At 44.0% G+C, this 20127-nt stretch overlaps 1 protein-coding gene across 3 annotated transcripts in view; it reads left to right on the forward strand.

Annotated features, from left to right (window-relative positions):
• The first annotated feature begins 1598 nt into the window (after positions 1-1598).
• The window catches only part of TECTB (tectorin beta), a 36209-nt gene continuing 17680 nt past the window's right edge, over positions 1599-20127 (forward strand). For 2 of the 3 annotated variants that reach the window (XM_082408455.1, XM_082408454.1), the window contains exons 1-9: positions 1599-6503; positions 6636-6783; positions 7513-7703; positions 9511-9653; positions 9754-9826; positions 13395-13498; positions 13647-13730; positions 17657-17819; positions 19321-19393. In XM_082408455.1, coding sequence (XP_082264581.1) covers positions 6708-6783; positions 7513-7703; positions 9511-9653; positions 9754-9826; positions 13395-13498; positions 13647-13730; positions 17657-17819; positions 19321-19393 — 907 coding nt within the window. In that variant the 5' untranslated portion in view covers positions 1599-6503; positions 6636-6707. The remainder of the gene's footprint in view (positions 6504-6635; positions 6784-7512; positions 7704-9510; positions 9654-9753; positions 9827-13394; positions 13499-13646; positions 13731-17656; positions 17820-19320; positions 19394-20127) is intronic. The other variant, XM_082408456.1, reaches the window with a different exon arrangement.

A 20127-nucleotide genomic window follows, 5' to 3' on the forward strand; every position in this document is an offset into this window, starting at 1 on the left:
TCTTCAGAAACACTTAAACAATGGTGCCTGCAGGTGCTGCTGTAATCAGAACAGGTACTGAGAACTAGTACTGACTGTAAAGAGCTGGCTGAAGGAAAATCAGAGATGCACATTTTCAGGGCTTCAGGAGGAGTTTGATCAGGTCTCTATATGCTAACTAGCCATAATCTAATTGACTTCGCATAGAAATCCAAGATAATACCCTTCAACAGAGGCTAGTGTTTGAGGGCAGTTGCTTTGCAGTTTGAAAAGTCCTTTGGCTTCTTCCAAAGGACAACTTTGTGTCATTCTTTCATTCAGTAAATGCTTTCTAAATCAACTATGCGCTAGGTACTGTGCTGGGAGCTAGGAATTTAATGCTAAGCAAACACCCAGTTGTAACCCTTGCCTTGATGGAGCTTTCATTCTAGTAAAGGAGGTTTCATTCAAAAAAGTGAAGTCACACTATGATAAATGCTATGTAGGAGAAGTGTATCAGTTCTGAGGGTATAATTCTGTCCTAGAAGCAATGCAGTTGCTTATACCACAGATAACAAATGGGTTTCAACTCATATGCTAATTCCAATTGATTAATAGTGTCTCTTTGAAGTATGGTGTTGAGAATGCTTCTGAGGTCTGGTCTGGCATGCATGCAGAAGGGGGAAGTGGTAGTATGTGTGCCATGTATCTGATGTACCTGGTATCCATCTAGAGCATGTAGGCATTTGAGAACAAAGTGACATGTGGTAACAGTTGCACAGTCGTCTAGCAATAGTGCACAAGATCATTATATAGGTTCTTTTCTTCTTCCTTCTACCCATCTCTGGCTATCTGAGAACTGGACTGGGCCAGTATCTCTACACTAAACCATCACAGACATAAAGGAAAATGAAACACTCCACCTCTGTCACAATTACAAAGGTATCAGGCTTGGTTAGACTTTGGCTGGGAATGAGGAAGAAGCTCACTGGGTAAGAGAATGGCTCCCCTTGAAGTTCCTGGAAAGAAAAATCAGTCCACCGAAACAGACATGGGTCCTAGAGAGTAAATCTGTGAATTAGTTTTAGTTTCTACAGATCTATGGGACAATTACTCTAATCTGAATTAAAAATCTATAACCAAAGTGACACTAATTTGCCAAACAGGAAAAGAAAACCCAGAATGGCATTATCCACCAAGGATGGAAATGCTCATAATATGAAAGGCCAAGCAAGAGGAAATGTGCTTCGAGTCAAACAGGAAAACTTGCTTGGGTGTCTGGGAAAAGAGCTTTAAAATAAAAAGTATGTGATAATTGGTGAATGTATCATCTCCACCTTATATCAGAGCCTCCTTAAGTGCCATACCCCCTTCCTAGAATATTCTGTCCCTACACACACACACAAGCGTGCATATACACATGCACACATCCCTTCAGCACCCAGCCCAACTCCTCATCCCTCAGGTCCCATCTTCAGTCTCTTCAAAGAGATTTCCTTGACCAGGCTGTCTATATTAGATGCCTCTTCTCTGTCCCATTATTCTTTATTTTTAAAGCCTATTTGTGTTCTTCCTCAATATCCTTACACTTACCCCAAGTAGGAGATGATAGATATAGATAGATAGATAGATAGATAGATAGATAGATAGATAGATAGATAGAGATATGTATATTTTCATATATGTGTATTTGATTACTACCTGGTACCTTACAGACACTCATTACATATTTGGTGAATGAATGGATGAGTAAATGAATGAAAGAATAAGTGGACGATACTCTGGGAAGTTTTAAGAACAGAACAAATTATTCACCTTCAATGTTTTATACCAGCAGTGAGATTCCTAATCTTGATCTGAGGATGAGCTATTTTTAATTCTTCAGTCCTATGATTGGAGGAGGAGAGGAGGGTGGGGAGAAGACAGGAAAGGGAGGGGCTGATGGGTCCTACTCTTCAGAAAAAGAGGGCAAGTCTTTATCCCCTGCTCAGAGATTAGCCAGATAAGCCTGGAAAGGCCAGTGTGTATGCCTGGGGCACTCTGGGAACTCGTGGCCTCAGGGTCTGCGGAGGGATGGAGGAGGTGGAGCTTCTTGCTCTGAATTGCAAATGCACTCTCAGAAGAGGGTCTTTTCTCACTTCTCAGTTCTCCTTTATGAACTGCATTTTCCATGAGGGGAACACCACTTTCTCTGGAGAACTGGGAGGAGTAGGCCATTGAAGCCTGCAAGGGAACACCCACTCATCTGCAAACTGGCAAACAGGGTCTCCCACAAAGTAGAAGAAGGCTTGATTCAGGGCTTAAAGGAAACAATGGAGTTCATTTAACAAAGCCAATGTTTAATGAACTCGAAACAGTGCGCTTTAAAAAATAAGTTAATAAAGCAGCCTTTTAAATTTTAATGCATGCTTATTAGCTTTATTTTCAGACTACCATCTGTTACCTCAGGAAGAGTTTACTGGTTTGTCTATCACCATGATTCATCACCTATATGATTCCTGAGCTATGAATGACAACGTTGATTGGAATTCTGCAAATGGCAACCCTTTTGCATCTGGGCCAGCTTTCACAAACCGTGCAAGACCTTCGAATAGAACTGGTACCTTCTATTGCCTGGCAATTCACAAAAGAAAGATACAAGGAGAGACAAACTCATTTTTCAGATGAGTTTGCCATAAAACCCTATTTATCGGGCTCTTTCAAGATCCTGATATTTTAAAAATCTTCCCATCAGTTTTATTTGTGTTTTACGGAGACGTAGCCATGGGCCTCAGTTGGAGACGTCGCTTTTGGGTCGTTTCCCAGAGGCACCCCTCCTACCCTACCATCTCAGGAAGGAAGAGGAGTGGTAAAAAGCAGAAAGGGGATGGGGTGGGGCAGTGAAATGGTGGGTAATTACCAAGAAAAAAATAGAAGCCTCCTACCTTTTATCAGAGCTAGTATCAAATACTGTTTGGCCCAAGTACATTTTGTCCCATTCTGTTTCTTATGCAAATTACACATCTAGAGACTAGCCTGCCACAAAAGTTGACTCGCTTCCCCAGCTTTATTCAACTTGCCTTTGAAAGGAGTATCATGTACCTGATTGTTAGCTGGGTAACAATCAGAGAAATTGTAGGCAAGATCTTATCATTATCGGGCTTCTTTAGAAATCAAAAGCACCTGCTCTTTGTGAAGATGGGCTTCTAAAGAGAGAAATGTTCCCATTAGAAAATGCCCCGAGTTCAAACAGGAACACGATTAACATGTCCTCCCAGCCTGAGGGTACCAACCTTAGACCAATAAACTAGGGAACCTTTATTGAGCACTTACTGTGTGCAAGGTCCTTGCAACAGCCATAGGAGATGGGAAGTCTGATTATACAGATTTGGAAACTGAAGGCTTGGAAAGGTCAAGTGACTTGCCCAAGATCCCACAATTGGAAATGTGACAGAGCCACAACCTCTACTTCCAGAACCTGTGCTCTTAATTACCTATGACGTAATTCAGCACTGATGACATTAATGTATACTATCTAGTGACAACCCCCTCCTAATAGGCTCCCCTCTTTGGATTTTCCAAGCAGAACTGAGCATAAAACAAGTCTTCCCTGAGGTTCTGCTCCTATAGAAGAAAATAAGCTACTCTATGCAAACCAATTTACACTTCATTTAATACTCCTAGTAACATTATACCATAGATATGATCACATCCTTTCAGGAAAGGAGGAAATTAAGGCTCACAGAAGCTAAGTAACTTGCCCAAGAGTACACAGCTAGTAAGGGGTAGAGGTGGGCTTTTGATTCCCAGGCCAACTTCAGTATCTATCTGCCCGGCACCTTGTAGGCATCCATCAGACATTTCCACTGGGAGAGAGGGAAGGCCTTTAGCTCCCCTGCAACCCTTTTCATGAGTGAACTCTGCCCTTCCAGGTCAGACTCAAGATGATCCTATTGACCCCCCTGGGCCAAGGTTGGCTAAAAAGAAGGATGTATTTGAAGATGGGTGAAAAGAATCTTCTTGAAATAGAAACAAGCATCCTCACGTACATGGAAGACCAATGCTGAATTATCAGTGATGCATAACATTTGTGTCAAATCAGAGAGGCCATCCTTATGAAATTAGGCTGTATGAGGCCTCCGTGACTCGGCTTACCTGTTTCTTCCTCTGTCAAGCATGTCGACTCTCCCTTTTCCCTCCTCCCCATCTTATGTTCCCGGTACAGATTTCCATGACTCGGTGCATCCCACACCCACCCACCCAGTTCCTAGTTCTGCTGATTTGCCTGTGTCTTCCCAGGGCCTTGTCCCTGGTATACTGTAGGGACTTAATATATGTTTTAAAAAATGGACGGAGGAAGAAGCTCAGAGTTAGTGCTAAGCCCTAGGAAAGAGAAACTCAGACGTTATGCATGCCTGTGAGATTCAAGCGCCATTTTTTGCTCAGGAAGTAATGCCTCTAATGAGTTGTGGAGACCAGTATAAATGTGCTGATATTTCCAGGTCACACTAAACTTGATCCTAGCGTTAAAAAAATTGATGTGTTTCCTCTTCTTCCCCTCTCCAGCCCATTTGGTCTTTATCTATAAAATATATTCATGTGTGTTATACAATATAGATATGTCTCATGTAGCGTGAATCTACAATGGGCACTTCATGGTACTTCCGAGGAAAAGAAAAACAACTCAGGGACACATACATGTTGCCAGAAATTGTTAGTTGTCTCTTCGTGTGAACTGTTTCTTTACCTAGCACTTTACAGTTTACAAGAGCCTTCACATCATTGCTCTCCCACCCCGTGAGGTGAGTTCAGGGCTGTGGCTTCCATTTACAGAGAAAGAAACTGAGTCACAGAAATCTTTCGTGGCTTGCCATATGGCTATTTCCTTAGTTCTTAGGTATCATCATTGTAAGGCATGCCATTGATTTAACAATAGGTTTTGAGGATATAAGGAAACTCTACCATACTGTGTATACATATTGCTTATAAGACACATCCCAGCGTTTCTGAGACATTAAATTATATGCACTTGGAGGGAGAGACGTGTATCTTAAAACTAAGAAAATGTGGTCAGTAGTGGAACAATGACTTAACATGGCATTTTAACTCTGAGTCACTGTGTACAATTTACCTTCTCAGCTACATTATAAACTCCCGCAAGCAGGGCATTTTTCTACAATTTTTACATGTCTCTCAAAAAGCTTAATGTAGTGCTTCTGTACAAAATGCTCTCAGTTGGTTGATAAAAGAGTCCGTTTCCTCTAAAAACAAAAACTAAAAGGAACCCTTATTTTTCATTCTTAAATTTCTGGGTACTAAAAATTCCCAGGGAATATATTTGGAAACTTCCCAGGAGCCGCATTTTATCTGTTGTTTTTGGTGGGATCTTGTTTGGTGACTAAGAATTGAATCATAAGATTGCCTCTCTGAGAAAGACAAATACCATATGATACCACTTATATGTGGACTCCAAAATATGATACAAATTATTTACAAAACAGAAACAGACTCACAGACATAGAAAATAAACTTGTGCTTCCTGAAGGGAAAAGGGGGTGTAGGGGGGATAAATTAGGAGTTTGGGTTTAACAGATACAGACTACTACATGTAAAATAGGTAAACAACAAGATCCTACCGTCTGGCACAGGGAACTATATTCAATAATAAACCATAATGGAAAATAATATGAAAAAGAATACATATATAAAAATATATATATACATAAAACTGAATCATTTTGCTGTACACCAGAAACTAACACAACATTGTAAATCAACTATACTTCCATAACAAATAAAAATTTTTTTAAAGAAAGATTGCCTTTCTAAGTTCCTTCTCCCAATATCACTGCTCTGGGAGACTAACAAAACTTTAGAAACCTAGGGGGTCTACAATCAAAAGTTGTATTTCCAAATGAAGTTTTGATGAACTTCAAGATGAAACTTTAGAAGTTCGGAGTTTATTAGAAGATATTAGAGAAAAAAATCTTTAACATGTTTGCATGAACATAAACAGCCTATTTTTTTTGTTTAGTATCCAGTGTACCACTGCTGAACTTGTCTTCCTAAATTCAGTTTAGATAGCCTGCATATAAAAATAAGAAAGCAAGAAATAAACCAAAGAAAGCAAGATGTAAAAGAAGAAAATTGTCACCTGTAACCATGCAACCATGCAAATTGTAACCTGTAACCTCCAATCAGAGTTATTTTTGTATGAGGAGGAAAAAATTCAACTTTTTATTCCACCCCTGGTTTAAAAAGTAGTTTAAAAAAAAAAAAAAGGTTCTCCAACTCTGTGAAGTAAAAGAAATTAGCCTCAAGAGGCCGTAACTGAGCTTCCCATCGGATTATTGTGCAAGGTTACCTTTTATTTCCCCCCCACGGTGGATAATGCATGTTCATTGTGATTTATCTGGAGCCGGTTTCTTTTACACCCTCGGCGTATATAAAGTCCAGCTAGGACTGGGAACAGAGATTTGGGGAGCATCTGAGAGGCAGTCTCCAGTCGGAGAGAATGAAACAGTCGGGAACACGAGCAGCCGCGTGTGAAATTGACACTCTCTGTGGTATGAGCCCCATGTTTGCCTCGCAACGCAGACGAAGAGCCCTTAGAAACGGGATGCACGATCCATCTCCTCTGTACGTGCTGCTTTGTGCTCACCCTTGATTTTAATTTCTCGCTCGTGTTTCTGACCTAGAATGATCGAGGCTCGGGCCCTGAGAGGACCGTGAACGTTCGGCCAGCTTGATTTGGCCACCTGGCAAGAGCAATGGTGCTGAGGGCCTTCGTCCTGTTGGCTGTCTTTGCAGAAGCCTCTGCGAGATCTTGCACTCCAAATAAAGCAGGTATGCTCTGGTGCTAGCCCATTTTCCTGGAAAGGAACTTTTCCTGACGCTTCCCTTCGCAGAGTTCATAGCCCTGGGCTTTTATTGTTAGGAAAATGCGATACTGTAGCCAAGTAGAAGCACTTAAGCACCCCAACGCCCATCCGGTTTTCCCCACAGAAAGTACAAATCTATTGGGTGAAGTTACACTTTTTAAAAATTAGAGGCTGCTAAATAGATGAACAAATAGAGATAAAATCTTCACATTTTCTTCCCATTTTCTGTTTGACTACTACTTTTCTGTCCTGTGCCATAAATTACTGTTTCATAGCATTGTGCATAAATGGACATTTTAAATTTTATATGCTCATTTCATGGGATTTTCATATACATATGAAACCAGATTGAATGGATTGGAAATATATATATATTTTTTGGAAATATAAATATATTTATGAAAATACATTTAATCTGGTTTCAAAAATACATTCCTTAATATAGGTTAAAGCTTAAAAGTGGACCAATTTTGAATACATATTAAGAATAATGCAGATATTACACAGAGGTTTCAAAAACTGTAAAAGTGGAACTTCAGTGACTGAAGTTGGGGGAAAACTTTCGTCACAGCTCATGAAGAATAGTGGGGAAAGTATTTTTAACTAACTGCTTTGCATGCTCAGCTGTAACAGGAGCCCATCATATGTAGATATTACCAGATCTGATTTCAGACCATGTCTTTCCTCTTTCCAGATGTCATTCTTGTGTTTTGTTATCCGAAAACAATCATCACCAAAATCCCAGAGTGTCCCTATGGATGGGAAGTGCACCAGCTGGCGCTCGGTGGGCTGTGTTACAATGGGGTCCACGAAGGAGGTTACTACCAATTTGTAATCCCAGATTTGTCACCTAAAAACAAGTCCTATTGTGGAACCCAGTCCGAGGTAAGACCAGGCCACACGTGGAGGAGTTGCTAAGAGGAGGCAACTGGGAGGAGGCCACACGTGGAGGAGTTGCTAAGAGGAGGCAACTGGGCCCAAGAATGAGACATCTTCTGTCCACCCTTAAAAAGATTCAGAATTCACCACTTTCTTTTGAAGAGTCAGTCCCAACTCCCAAATTTCCTGAGATATTAGTGTTATTTAAATTCTTTTCTTCTGTCTAGTTTAGGTGACTCTTTGGATTTAAATTTTATTCTCCTAATTCACTGCCTGAGCAGCTAAGCCACCTTCCGTGAGTAGAACAAAGTACATTTCCCACCTCCACCTCACTTGGAGCTCTGAACACGTGCTCATGGCTGCCATCCTTCCTGAGTTGGATGGGTGAGCCATCCTCTGCCCGAGACTTGGAAGTGGTGACAAAGGGGTGCATGTGGAAGGCATCTTAGGGACTTCCCTGGTGGTCCAGCGGTTAAGACTCTGTGCTTCCACTGCAGGGGGCACGGGTTCAATCCCTGGTCGGGGAACTAAGATCCCACATGCCACGCGGCATGGCCAAAAAAATAAAAAGATAATGGAAGTCATCTTAAAGAAGTGACCAAAGTATAACACAACCCATAATTGGGTCTTGTGAAGTACCCAGGACAGGTAATCAGAATTACTGATAATCAGGATACTCTCGCCAAGTATCCTCATGGGATGGAGGAGAAATCTGAGACCTCCCAGCAAAGCCACTAGTTCGGGGCCACAGAACCAGTAGTGATATACTCATGAAGGGAGCCTAGGTCTTCTGACGCTCTGGCTCACGTCTAGAACTCCTATGGCCTTGACTGAAGGAGATGGTACATCTATCGGGTCTCAGCTCCTGGGGCTACCTCCTCTTCCTAAAGGTCCCACAAGGATTCAGGGATTTAGGGAGAAGAGTCATGGGCATGATTAACAAAAACATCATGTCTTTGAATATCCTGGTAAAATGAATTAGAAATCATCCATGCAGTCTTAGGCAGATCACTTCTCAAGTGAATGTTCAAGATCCCTTTTAATTCTAATATTCGGTGATTTTAAAGTCCAACAAGTCAGAGGAAAGAATCTCAGAAATAGTGCTCATGATTGGAAGAAGGAAAGAGCAAAGAACCAGGCAGTAATGTTCTAGAGATGGGAGGTGGGTGAAGGTGTCACATAAGATTACTTGGACAGGGGAAAGTAAATTAAAAGTTGATGTTGGGAGATAGAGGTTCCTGAGCCAGTCCATTTCGGTCAGAAGCCCAATGGGTATATGGATTTTTTTTAAGTGTACAACATTCAACTTAGATTATTATAAACAATCTTGGACTTCCCTGGTGGCACAGTGGTTAAGAATCCGCCTGCCAATGCAGGGGACACGGGTTCGAGCCCTGGTCCGGGAAGATCCCACATGCCGCGGAGCAACTAAGCCCGTGTGCCACAACTACTGAGCCCGCGTGCCTAGAGCCCTTGCTCCACAACAAGAGAAACCACCACAATGAGAAGCCCGCTCCCGCTCGCCGCAACTAGAGAAAGCCCGCATGCAGCAACGAAGACCCAACACAGACAAAAATAAATACATAAAATAAATAAATTTATAAAAAAAAACAAACAATCTTGAACAGACTTAAGATCTCTTTACAAAAATTATCAGCTCACCGACAAACAAGAGTGGGTGCTATATCAATGGCAGACATTCATGCCTCTCCATTGGGCTTTTTTCTGAACCATCTTCAATCATTTATCCAAGAGGCCTCATTCACATCATGGGGGTACAGGGCCACCCTAACCGCCTTCTTTCTTTCTCCAGTACAAGCCCCCCATCTACCACTTCTACAGCCACATTGTTTCCAACGACAGCACCGTGATCGTAAAGAACCAGCCTGTGAACTACTCTTTTTCCTGCACTTACCACTCCACCTACTTGGTGAACCAGGCTGCCTTTGACCAGAGGTAAGCTGCTCCGCGAGCGGAGGGCTGGCTGCGTGTGTTCTGCAGTCCCTGTCAACCAGGCATGTTTCAGTCCTTATGCAAAATTCTCTCCCCTTTTCAGAGTGGCCACTGTTCATGTGAAGAACGGGAGCATGGGCACATTTGAAAGCCAGTTGTCTCTCAACTTCTACACTGTAAGTGGTCTCCAGGTCTCCACTGCTACCCTGGGGCCTTTCTAGGAGATGATGGGATACTTCCTCAGCATTTGTTCTCCTCTAAGCTGTATGCAGACCCCCATTCTTGAATTTGAATTGAGACGTAAGCTTTGGTCTAGTTTTAAGCCTCTTTAAAGACTAGATGCAGCAGACATTCAGATTCATAGACTGGAGGGAAGAAAGGAAAGGTGCCATGGAGAAAAAAGGGCAATCTTCCCATTTCACAGATGAGAATATTGAGATAAGAGAAATCAAAGGTCAATCGGCAGTAAAGACAGCCAAGGTCTAATGCTTAATCAAGATTAGTTTCCACTACAGCCCCCTCCAGAGATTTATATTTAGGGTCCAGCTCTTGTTAAAACCTCGGCACAGAGTAGTGAGATTCCTACCTGGGACAGGGCTAAGGGGAGAGGTTGGGGTTGGCTGCTGCCGCCTAGTTTTTTGGTCTCCAAAGCCCTTTACTTAGTGGGCCTCCTCTTTGTCTAATTTGGGCATGCTGCCTACGTTGACATCAAAGCTAAAGGCACTAAGAATAAAATGCTCCAGAGAAACTGAATATGCAATGGCCATTAGCCCAGCTGGCCTCCTGTTTAGATGGGGTGCTCTGTTTTTCAGACCTGCAGCTTCCAGTGAGGGGACATGCACATAGGAGATGGCCCAGCTGGCTAAAGGAAAATGCAGGCAGAAATAGAAACCTTTACTTCCAACATTAGAACTGGAAGATAGCCTTAGAGGCCACCATGTACAACCCATTCATTTCGCAAAGGAAACAACTATATTACCTGGAACTCCACTGACCTTGAACTCTTTCAACTTGCTTTACCAGCTCCCTGGAAGCTATTAATCTTGCTGAACTTAGAAGGTGAGAGCTAGAAGGGATCCTAGAATAACCTAGTCCATTTTACAGCTGAGGATCTGAAACCCAGTGAGGAAATGATCTGTCCAAGATCCCACAGGTGGTCCAGAGCAGTACCCAGTCTGGAACAAGGTCCCCTAACATTGGTCTCCAAGGCAAACTTACTATGCAGGGAATGAAGCTTAAGTTTCATGACCCCTCACTTCCACAGGCCCTTTTCAAGGCCCTGTGTCTAATTTTGTATTCAAAGTTTTGATTCTTTTAATTAAAGAGGGCTCTCTAAATAAGCTTCAAGGTCCCACAAAACCTAGATCTGCCCCAGGCTACACACCACTAGTGGTTAAGTCCTGAGAAAAGGAAATCCCATACAATCCCTTGACCTATAATCAGGGGGGTTAAAACAGCGTGGATCACCAGGGTGATGAAAGGATGGCAAAACCACTGTAGTAACTGTTGAAGGTTATCCAGAGAGGAAAATAAGCTTCACACATTGACAACAGACTCAGGGGACGTCCTGATGACAGGCTGTCCTTACTACTGAGTCCCTGTCTGGAAATACATGATTGTTGCTTTAACCAGATAAAATTATAGATATGACCCTATGAAGGTTTTACAACAGTTGGAAATGGAGAGGCACCACGATTGTCAAAAGTCATCATCCACCATCAGTTAGGTGCAGCTAAGTTTCAGACAGAAATATCAAATCCTATAACTTTTTTAAGAAAAAACAAAAATTAGTAAGCATGTCCTCAGCATCACCCAGGCCATCCTCTGGGCTAGACAGACTGCTTCCTTGAACTGGTAGAAATGAGGCTAAGGCCTTCCCTAGGGCCCACCAAGACCCTTATAGGACAAAAAAACCTTGGCAACGAGGGGGCTCTGAGGTTATAACCGAGACTTTGGTACTGATTAACATTCCCACAATGGGCTCGGTTTCCTGTGCCTTACCCATGAGGTTGGTATTTTTCTTCTCCTCCCTTCTTCTGCTTTGAGGGCATTCTTGTGTGTTTCTGAAGCAACAGCTGCTAGCTGCATATATTTCCATCAAATTACCAGAGACCGAGCTGTGCCCTGCATGGCACAATAGAATCAATGCTCTGCTAGTTGCTTAGGATTCTGAGAGCTCCAAATGCCAGGCTCCAAAACCACCAGTTCTATTCAGCATGCTTCCTCTCTTCTCTCTCTACCCCCTTCCACTCAATTCTGCCAAAGGTCCATGGTTGGTATTCTTGGTAAAGTTATTTTGACTCCCAATCCGAAATAAAGGAAGGTAGTCAACTTGTAGAAGTAGCCTAGTATTCTGGTTAAGAAAATAGGCCTTGACATCAGACCACTGGTTTGAAGCCTGTTTCCACCATTTACTAGTTGTGTGACCTCGGACAAGTTAGTTAACCTCTCTGGGCCTCCGCCTATGCATTTGTTAAGTGGGGATAATAATAGCACTTATCTGAGAGGTTTGTTATGAGGGTTAAATGAAATAATCCTTATAAAACCCTTTGCACAGCGCCTGGCACAAAGTAAATGCCTGAGGAAGTAGTCATTCTCACAATTGTGAACTTTGACCTTGTTTAAAGTGGAAACTGAGAACTCCTAGCACCAGCACTGTTACCTTTATAGGGTTGAACATCAATGTCAGAGTGGGATTAGGTTGACTTCTATTCAATCAAAATGGTATTGACTATTCCTTTTAGTTAGACAGAAACAAATGACAAAGCTTGGGATGGAACGAAGGCAAGCAATAGAGACCAAAATCATAGACTTCCGGAGTCAGAACAAACCTCAGAGGTGATTAATCTTGACCTTCCACCCAATGCCCAAAACCCTTCTGCAAGACTGCTGAGGGATGGGTTCCCCACCTCTTCCAAGGGCAATGGAAAGTTGGACCTTCTCATGTTAGGTCAGCATGTGAAATCTGATGTCATGAAATCTGACATTCCGAACTCTGGCCCACTGGTCCTGGTTCTGTCCTCTGAAACGATACTACATGTTACTGATGGTCCTTTAACTAGCTCAAGCTTGTCTTTCCCAAACTAAACATCATCCCATTCTTGGTGGTCCATTCATCATCCTAGTGACTCTTTTCTCTGTATGATTTCCTGGGTTAATGCCCCTATTAAAAGGCAGAGCCCAGAATTTGCCAAAATAAACTGTCCAGGTACTAAAGGGTGAAGCTATCTGGACATAGGTCCCTAATTTTCATGTTACAAAGAAAGTAGGGGGAAATCACACTGAGTATTGCCTCACTGTCAGGTGAGAAGTGGAAAAACTGACCCTTAAAAGCGTTTTGCTTCAGAAATTGAATTAAGGGTGCAGATTCTGTGCTCCACTATGTAACATAATCAGGAAGCTTCCCCTGCAAGTGGAGGTATTATTCCAATATTCCAATTCTTGGTTCCCGGGAGATGGAGCCAGGAGAAGCACCTCTGGCTACACCGGGGACAGCAGTCTATGATTTTGGTCTCTATATAGCACAGTCTCCTGGACATACATGTGATGTCCTCATCCCTTCTAAGATGGCACCAGCATCCTAGGAGGTACAGCCTCTCTGGTCCCGGCGGGTCTCACTGTGGTCTCATGTACCTGTGCCTTTGGGTTGTTCCTCCCCCCTTCCATCCCGATTCATCTGCTCCCGTCAGACCCAGCTGCTCAGTCTGACAGATCATAACGCCCAGTGTCAATTTCCTTCCAAAGAATGCCAAGTTCTCCATTAAGAAAGAAGCGCCTTTTATCCTGGAGACCTCCGAAATTGGTTCAGATCTGTTTGCAGGAGTAGAAGCCAAAGGGTTAAGCATTAGGTAAGTGTGTGTTCTTAATGTTTGTATTTATAAATACAAAGAAGAGAAAAACAAACAAACAAAAACAGCCCAGAGGCTTTTTAATCACCCAAAGTTTGTAGGCATACAACTCCCTAGCTCACAGTGATGCGTTTTGTTTCATTTCCAGGTTTAAAGTGGTTGTGAACAGCTGTTGGGCCACACCTTCGGCTGATTTCATGTATCCCTTGCAGTGGCAGCTGATCAACAAGGGGTAGGTACGGCTCTCTGGACCACAGGGCTGAGAGGTGGGGCTAGGTAGATCCAGGGCTGCTCTGGCTTGGGACAGCTTGGAAGGAAGAGGTGGAGCCTGTTAGGGTCACATCAGTGACTTCTTCTGTGCTTCCAGACTGAGTACTGATACCAGGAATCACTTACATAGTGCTTTCTAGGTACCAGGTTCTGTTCTGAGAGCTTTATCATATATTAACTCATTTGCCTTACAACAGGTAGGTATTATTACTATCATCCCCATTTTCCAGATGAGAAAACTGAGGCACAGGAGGGGTTAAGTAATATCACATAGTTAGTGTATGTGTGTGTTTATGGGGAAGTGGGCAGGTTGGGTTCACATCCAATCATTATGGGGAAGTGGGCAGGTTGGGTTCAAATCCAATCAATCTGACATCAGAACCCTGATGAGAACTAACTTAGATATCCATGTAAAAAGCTTAGTACATAGTACCTAGCTGGTATTCAATCAATTTTAATAATATCATTGTTTTTATTTACTAATAATTTCATAGGTAACGGGGAGTTCTTAAAATTTGGAGTAGAGGACTAAAGTAATGGGATTATAGTATAGAAACGTGATTCTGGAAATCACACATAGGGTGGTTAGAAACAGAACATGGGAGGTAGAAAGACCAGATTAGAGGCTGTGGCAGCTCTAGAGCCAAAGGTGATAAGACCTGAATCAAGGTTGTAGCCAAGTGAATGGAAAGAAGGTCATCCAACGTCACCCAAGGGAGGGAGAAGCAATAAAAATTTAGCAACCAATTGGATATGGTAGAGGGAAGGACAGGGTACAATGTCTGAGGAACATGTGACAAAGAATGCTTTCTGCTGTTGCACCGTGAATTGTGAAGATGAGAAATTGTTTGTCGTAGGCTCCTAGGGAAGAGGGGTTCTGGATAAGGGAGTTTGGATTCTCCTTGAGTTCAGGGATGACATATTGACCTTGAGATGACAATTGTCTAGAAGCACTTAGAACTGTAACTTTGGAAAACAAAGCAGAGGATGAGTTAGACTAGAGGTGCAGGCGTCATCCACACAACAAACAGTAAACCCAGAAGAGGCCATTCCCCAAACCAAAGCAGACCAGTTACACTGGACCCATCAGGGCTGAGTAAACACTGCCGCCAGGGACAAAGATGATAAGATAACAAAGGTGAAGCCACTTTGGATCTTTATCTATTTTTATTTACCAAACACTTATACAGCCCTTACAACATACCAGGCATTACTCTAGGTAGGTGCTTTACTAATACTAATTTATTTCAATTTCATTACACTTCCTATAGAGTAGGTAGTATAACAATCACTATTTTATAGATGAGGAACCTGAGGCACAGAGAAGTTCAGAAACTTACCCAGAGTCTAAGCTAGTAAAAGGATGGATGATATGGGCAGCGTTATCTCTTGATAACACAGGGTAGGACAGGCCAGCAAGGCCCACACCCAAGCAACCCATCTTCCTGCAGAGATGGGAGCTTAGTTTGGGTCCTTATTTCACATCTGTCCTTGAATGATTCATTTAGGTTCTGTTGATGATGGTGTAAATCAAATGACCTCAGGGAGATTCTGAAATAAACTACTGACCTACAGGGACCTTGAAATTACCAAGAGGCATTGGGAACCTCTCTCAAACAATAGCCACACAAGGGCAAAGGCTTCTGCCACACCATGGAATCATCTCCTCAGATAATTCTAGTGTCCCTGCTCACCTAGTGGATGTGTAATACGGCAGAAAAGGGAATGCATGTGACTTTGGGGTAGTCGCTACAAGCGGTCCTCAAACCCTAGTGTGCACAGGAATTCCTTTGGGTATCTGCCACACATGCAGACACGCTGTAAACCTACAACATCAGAAGGTCCCTGGGTGAACTCTGGGACTCTGCATTTAAGCACAGCCAAATTAAAGACACCCTGACCTAGTTGCAAATACTGCCTAACTGAAATGGCCCCTTGAGGTTGGAGATAATTGCACGAAGACCAGTGCCAAAGGGGAGAATTAGAAAGGCCGCTCCCATAACCTCCCAGATGGTTTTGGCTCACACCAGGCCCTTTGGAAGGAAAAGCCAGTTTTCAAGAATGCCTGGAGAGATTAGAATAGGAATTTTGATCTCAGGTGGGGAAGTGATGATGGTGTGAAAGCCTCCCCGTGGGTGTTCCACAATCCCGAGATACCTGTCACGGAGGGACAGGTGCCACAGCCAGAGCCAAGAGGCAGCAGTGCCAGGGCATCTAAGCCTGCCTGTTACTTGCCTCCTTCCTGCCACCAGCAAAGCTCTGCTTTACATTGTTCCCACTGTCTGACACCATACCTGGACACTCCAGCAGCCAGAAGCTATTTTAAGGACTTAGTCTTGAGTTTGTACAAGGGTCTCGGGTTTAATGACCGAATGATCCTTCAAGAGTCTTGTTTCACAGCTCAGAAGATGCCCCTAGCTCTTGTCACTGCTCAGAGGCCACCACCAACAGATCCCAGCTTCTGGCCCTGGTCCAGATATAAGGTGCAGTTTTCACGGCTCGTTTCACTCACTCTCAGAGTTAACACCCCCTCCGTCCTACCTCTAATTTGGTCCCTAATGTCTGGTTCTGATGGACTGGGATGGGGGAGGGTCCACCATGAAGTTTCCCTGGGGCGGCTGCACTGCTCCCTAGTGTGTGTGTTGAGTTGGAAGGACGATAGAGTCAGAGAAACACGTCAGGCGGGGCATGAACTTCGGGTTCCACTGCGGTGCTGTCCACTGGTCTTAAGCTTTTGAACCCAGAGACCTTTGTTCCGAAGAGGACAGGCTCTGGTGCTCATCGTCACCTGCATACAGACCCTCACACTCTGTGGGTCTCGCTGTGCATTCCCCAGAACCACTGTGTCTGTTCCCAACCTGGCTGAATGTCCGGCACTTAAGTAGGGAATCCATATGTGTTTGGTAAATGAAAAAGTATTGTGCTTAAACCAGGCTTTCCCAATCTCGACAATGTTGACTTTTGGGGCTGGATCATTCTTTGTTGTGGGGTCTGTCCTGTTCCCTGTAGGGCATTCTGCAGCATCCCTGGTCTCTACCCTCTAGGTGTCAGGGGTATCTTTGCCCCAGTCATGACAACCACATGCCAAATTTCCCCTGGGGGGCAAAATGGCCCCCAGGTGAGAACAATTGGTTTCGACAAATGCCCATCTATGTCATTATTTTTTCTTTTACTGCAGTTGTACATTTGGGACTTTGAAACTTCCCAAATATTACATTCTCATTATAGAAAATTTAAAAAAAAAACAAAACATAAAGGTGAAAGAAGAAAACAAAAACTGTCCATAATAGCCAGTGTTAACATTTAAATGGTATCCTTCCAGCCATTGTTTTCTGTGCTCATATTAAAAATATCTTTACAAAGGTAATTATAGAATAGATATAGCGCTGCTTAAATAGTACAATGTAAATTCAAATTCCCGGTGGCAAAACCTCACAATACACACACAGCAATATATTGGGTGTGATCTGGGCGTAGGCGGCTGTGAGAGCACTTTGGGAAATGCCGTTCCCAGCACCACCATCTTTATTTTGGACATATGCTGGGAGTCTTTACGTATCCCAGTCCTCCGGAGGACGTTGTCTGGGGGATTTCATTTCTTGGGGACAGAGGTGTGGTGACTTCCAGATGTGTGGCTTCTCGTAAGTTGCTCCACCCTTGCTGTACTCTATCTGTAGAATGGGGATGGTCACAGCCATCTCATAGCTCCTCCAACTGACCCCAAAGAAATGAGGATAAGTGAGGTGCTGCCACAGTGCTTCAGAAGGATAACGTGCTGTGTAAAAGCCCAGGGGAGGCCGTGCGTGACTTTGCCTCAGGCGCCCTTGCTGGAGTTCATGAGATGACCTTGTCTCTCCCCCTTCCCTCCCCCGACCCCGTGTGCTCCAGCTGCCCTACGGATGAAACAGTCCTCGTGCATGAGAATGGGAAAGACCACAGGGCAACCTTCCAATTCAATGCTTTCCGGTTCCAGAACATCCCCAAATTGTCCAAGGTGTGGTTACACTGTGAGACTTTCATCTGTGACAGTGAGAAGCTCTCCTGCCCAGTGGTGAGCCATCCTTCCCGGAATGAGACTATTACCTGAGGCTGTGAGGGTGACGGGACGGTATTTGAGAAGCTGTATTTTTCCCTGGGAAATTGTCAACAGACCAGTGTAGATGTGTGTGAGGACATACTGGAGGAAAGGCTGCTGAGGGTAGGGCAGACGTTCCAGGCGTGTCTGCCCCGCCACGAACAAGCTACATGGTCTGGCCCAGGTCACTTAACCCCAGAGCCTGGTTTTCTCCTCTTTAAAGATAGAGTGGTGATGAGTAATGGCGGCCCTTCTCTTTTCAGAGAGCAATGTTAGGGAAAATGAAAGAAACAACAGACATGGAGATGCTTTGAAAAAGTTAACAGGACAAGGGAGATTCAAAATTCAGCTGGTAGCAATAGGCTCTGGATGGAAGTCGAAGGTAGGTATTTTTAGCTCGTGACTTACCAGCCTGAACGTCCATCTCGGAGACTTAAGGTGGACGAGAGAGATGTTGCAGGAATTCACGACATGAGGTCACAGCTGTTCCGACCACGTGAGAGGAAGGGCCCAGCTTCCCAGACATATTTAGTAGCTCACGCAGGACAGTCAGTTTCCCCTCCACCTCCTCCACCAAGAAGTTGCTGCAGGATCAATCAACATGTGTAATGAATTCAGGTGGAAGACGATTTTCCATTGCGACCAGGTGAGAACCTGGTCCTTAGAGCAGTGGTTCCAAAGTGTGGTCCACACCGCTTCAGCATCACCTGGGAACTTGTTAGGGATGCAAATTCTCAGCCCCCCACCCCACCCCCTGGCCCCAGACCACCTGATTCAGACACTCTGGGGGGACCCAGCAATCTGTGTTTTAACAAGCTCTTCAAGGGGTGCGCATGTTTGAGAACCACTGCCTTGAAGATCTAAAAGTGTTAAATTCCAAACTGTTACCTCCTCCAGTCTATTTGGACCGGAGACCTCAGTGAGGAAGGACACAGTGTTTCTGAAGAGGGTACCTGCTCGCATTGCCTATAGTAACCAACAGAAATAAGATGATAATCTCTATTTCTGTTGATTCATTGGGCCAGACAGTGGTCACTTATGAGCAAAAACAGAAAGGGAAGGGAGTAGAGAAACATTTAACTGTTCATGAAAGGATTATTATTGGCACTACATTTTAAAAAGAAAATGAACCAGAACACATTTTGCGGGTATCCACGTCTCAAATCACAGAGATGAGAGTAACTATGGGTAAAAGCCTTACTTCTCATCAAAAGAAACGGAGTCAGTTCCTCCCACACGCAATGTGGATTTGTTCCAGCTTGAAGAGTTAAGGCCGGAAAGATTTCTTCCTTTTCTCAAGTTGGAGAAGCAATGAAATACATCTCTCTGGGTTATAAAAGCAATAAGGGAACTAATGTCTGAGGCCTGGGGAATTTTGACTCCATCAACTTTGTGACTTCTTAAAAAAAAAATCTCTTTTCTCTCCTGTGTTTGTTTCTCATCCCACCTCTCCCCTCGGCTTCTCCTGGGTCTCCAGACTTGTGACAAACGAAAACGCCTCCTCCGGGACCAGACTGGGGGCGTCCTGGTCGTCGAGCTCTCCCTCCGTAGTAAGCTTCTCTGTTTTCCAAATGGTTGCCCTCAAGCTGGGCTGCGTCCACAGGCACGGCCGGTTTGAGCATTTTAACTGAATTGCCAAACCAGTTGTGCCTGTAGACACAACCTTTACCTGCAACGCGTCTCCTCACCTGGGGGGTGGGTAACTCACGCCCGATCAAGGAGGTTTGTTAACTACCCTGAAAAGTTCGGCCTGTGGCCTCAATTCCAATGCCCCCCAGGGACTAGGAAGTGCTGAGCTTCCAGGCACAGTGTGCAGGTGATAATGATAATAGAAAATGAAACGTACTGGGGCATCCAGGGCATGTCAACAAAACTAGTAAAGGAGCTGGGTGGGCCCTGGGGTTTCAGAAATAAAGGAGACCCACACGGGCCCTGTCCTCAAGAATGTACCATCCAGCAAGGAGGGAGATGCTGAATGCTAAGGGAAAGGGAGATTACTGTTAGTGGGGGTGGAAGAGGTAGGGTCTATGGGAATAGATGCGTAGGCAGCTCAGCCTAGTCAGGCTTAGGGAGGACCTCTGCGAGTCATTTTAAGTCTGACCTCAAGAGTGCTGTGACATCAAGGGGGGGCAAGGCCTGGGAGCTTTAGAGGACAGTCACCCAACTTTGGTCAGGAGCCCAACCCCATCTGCTGCCTGATTTTGTATGACCTGTAAGCTAAGGGCAGTTTTTCCTTTTTATGTGGTTGAAAAAAATCAAAGGAAACAATATTTCATAACACACA

Source organism: Balaenoptera borealis (assembly GCF_965194805.1).
Source record: "Balaenoptera borealis genome assembly, chromosome: 10".
Classification (NCBI taxonomy): domain Eukaryota; kingdom Metazoa; phylum Chordata; class Mammalia; order Artiodactyla; family Balaenopteridae; genus Balaenoptera; species Balaenoptera borealis.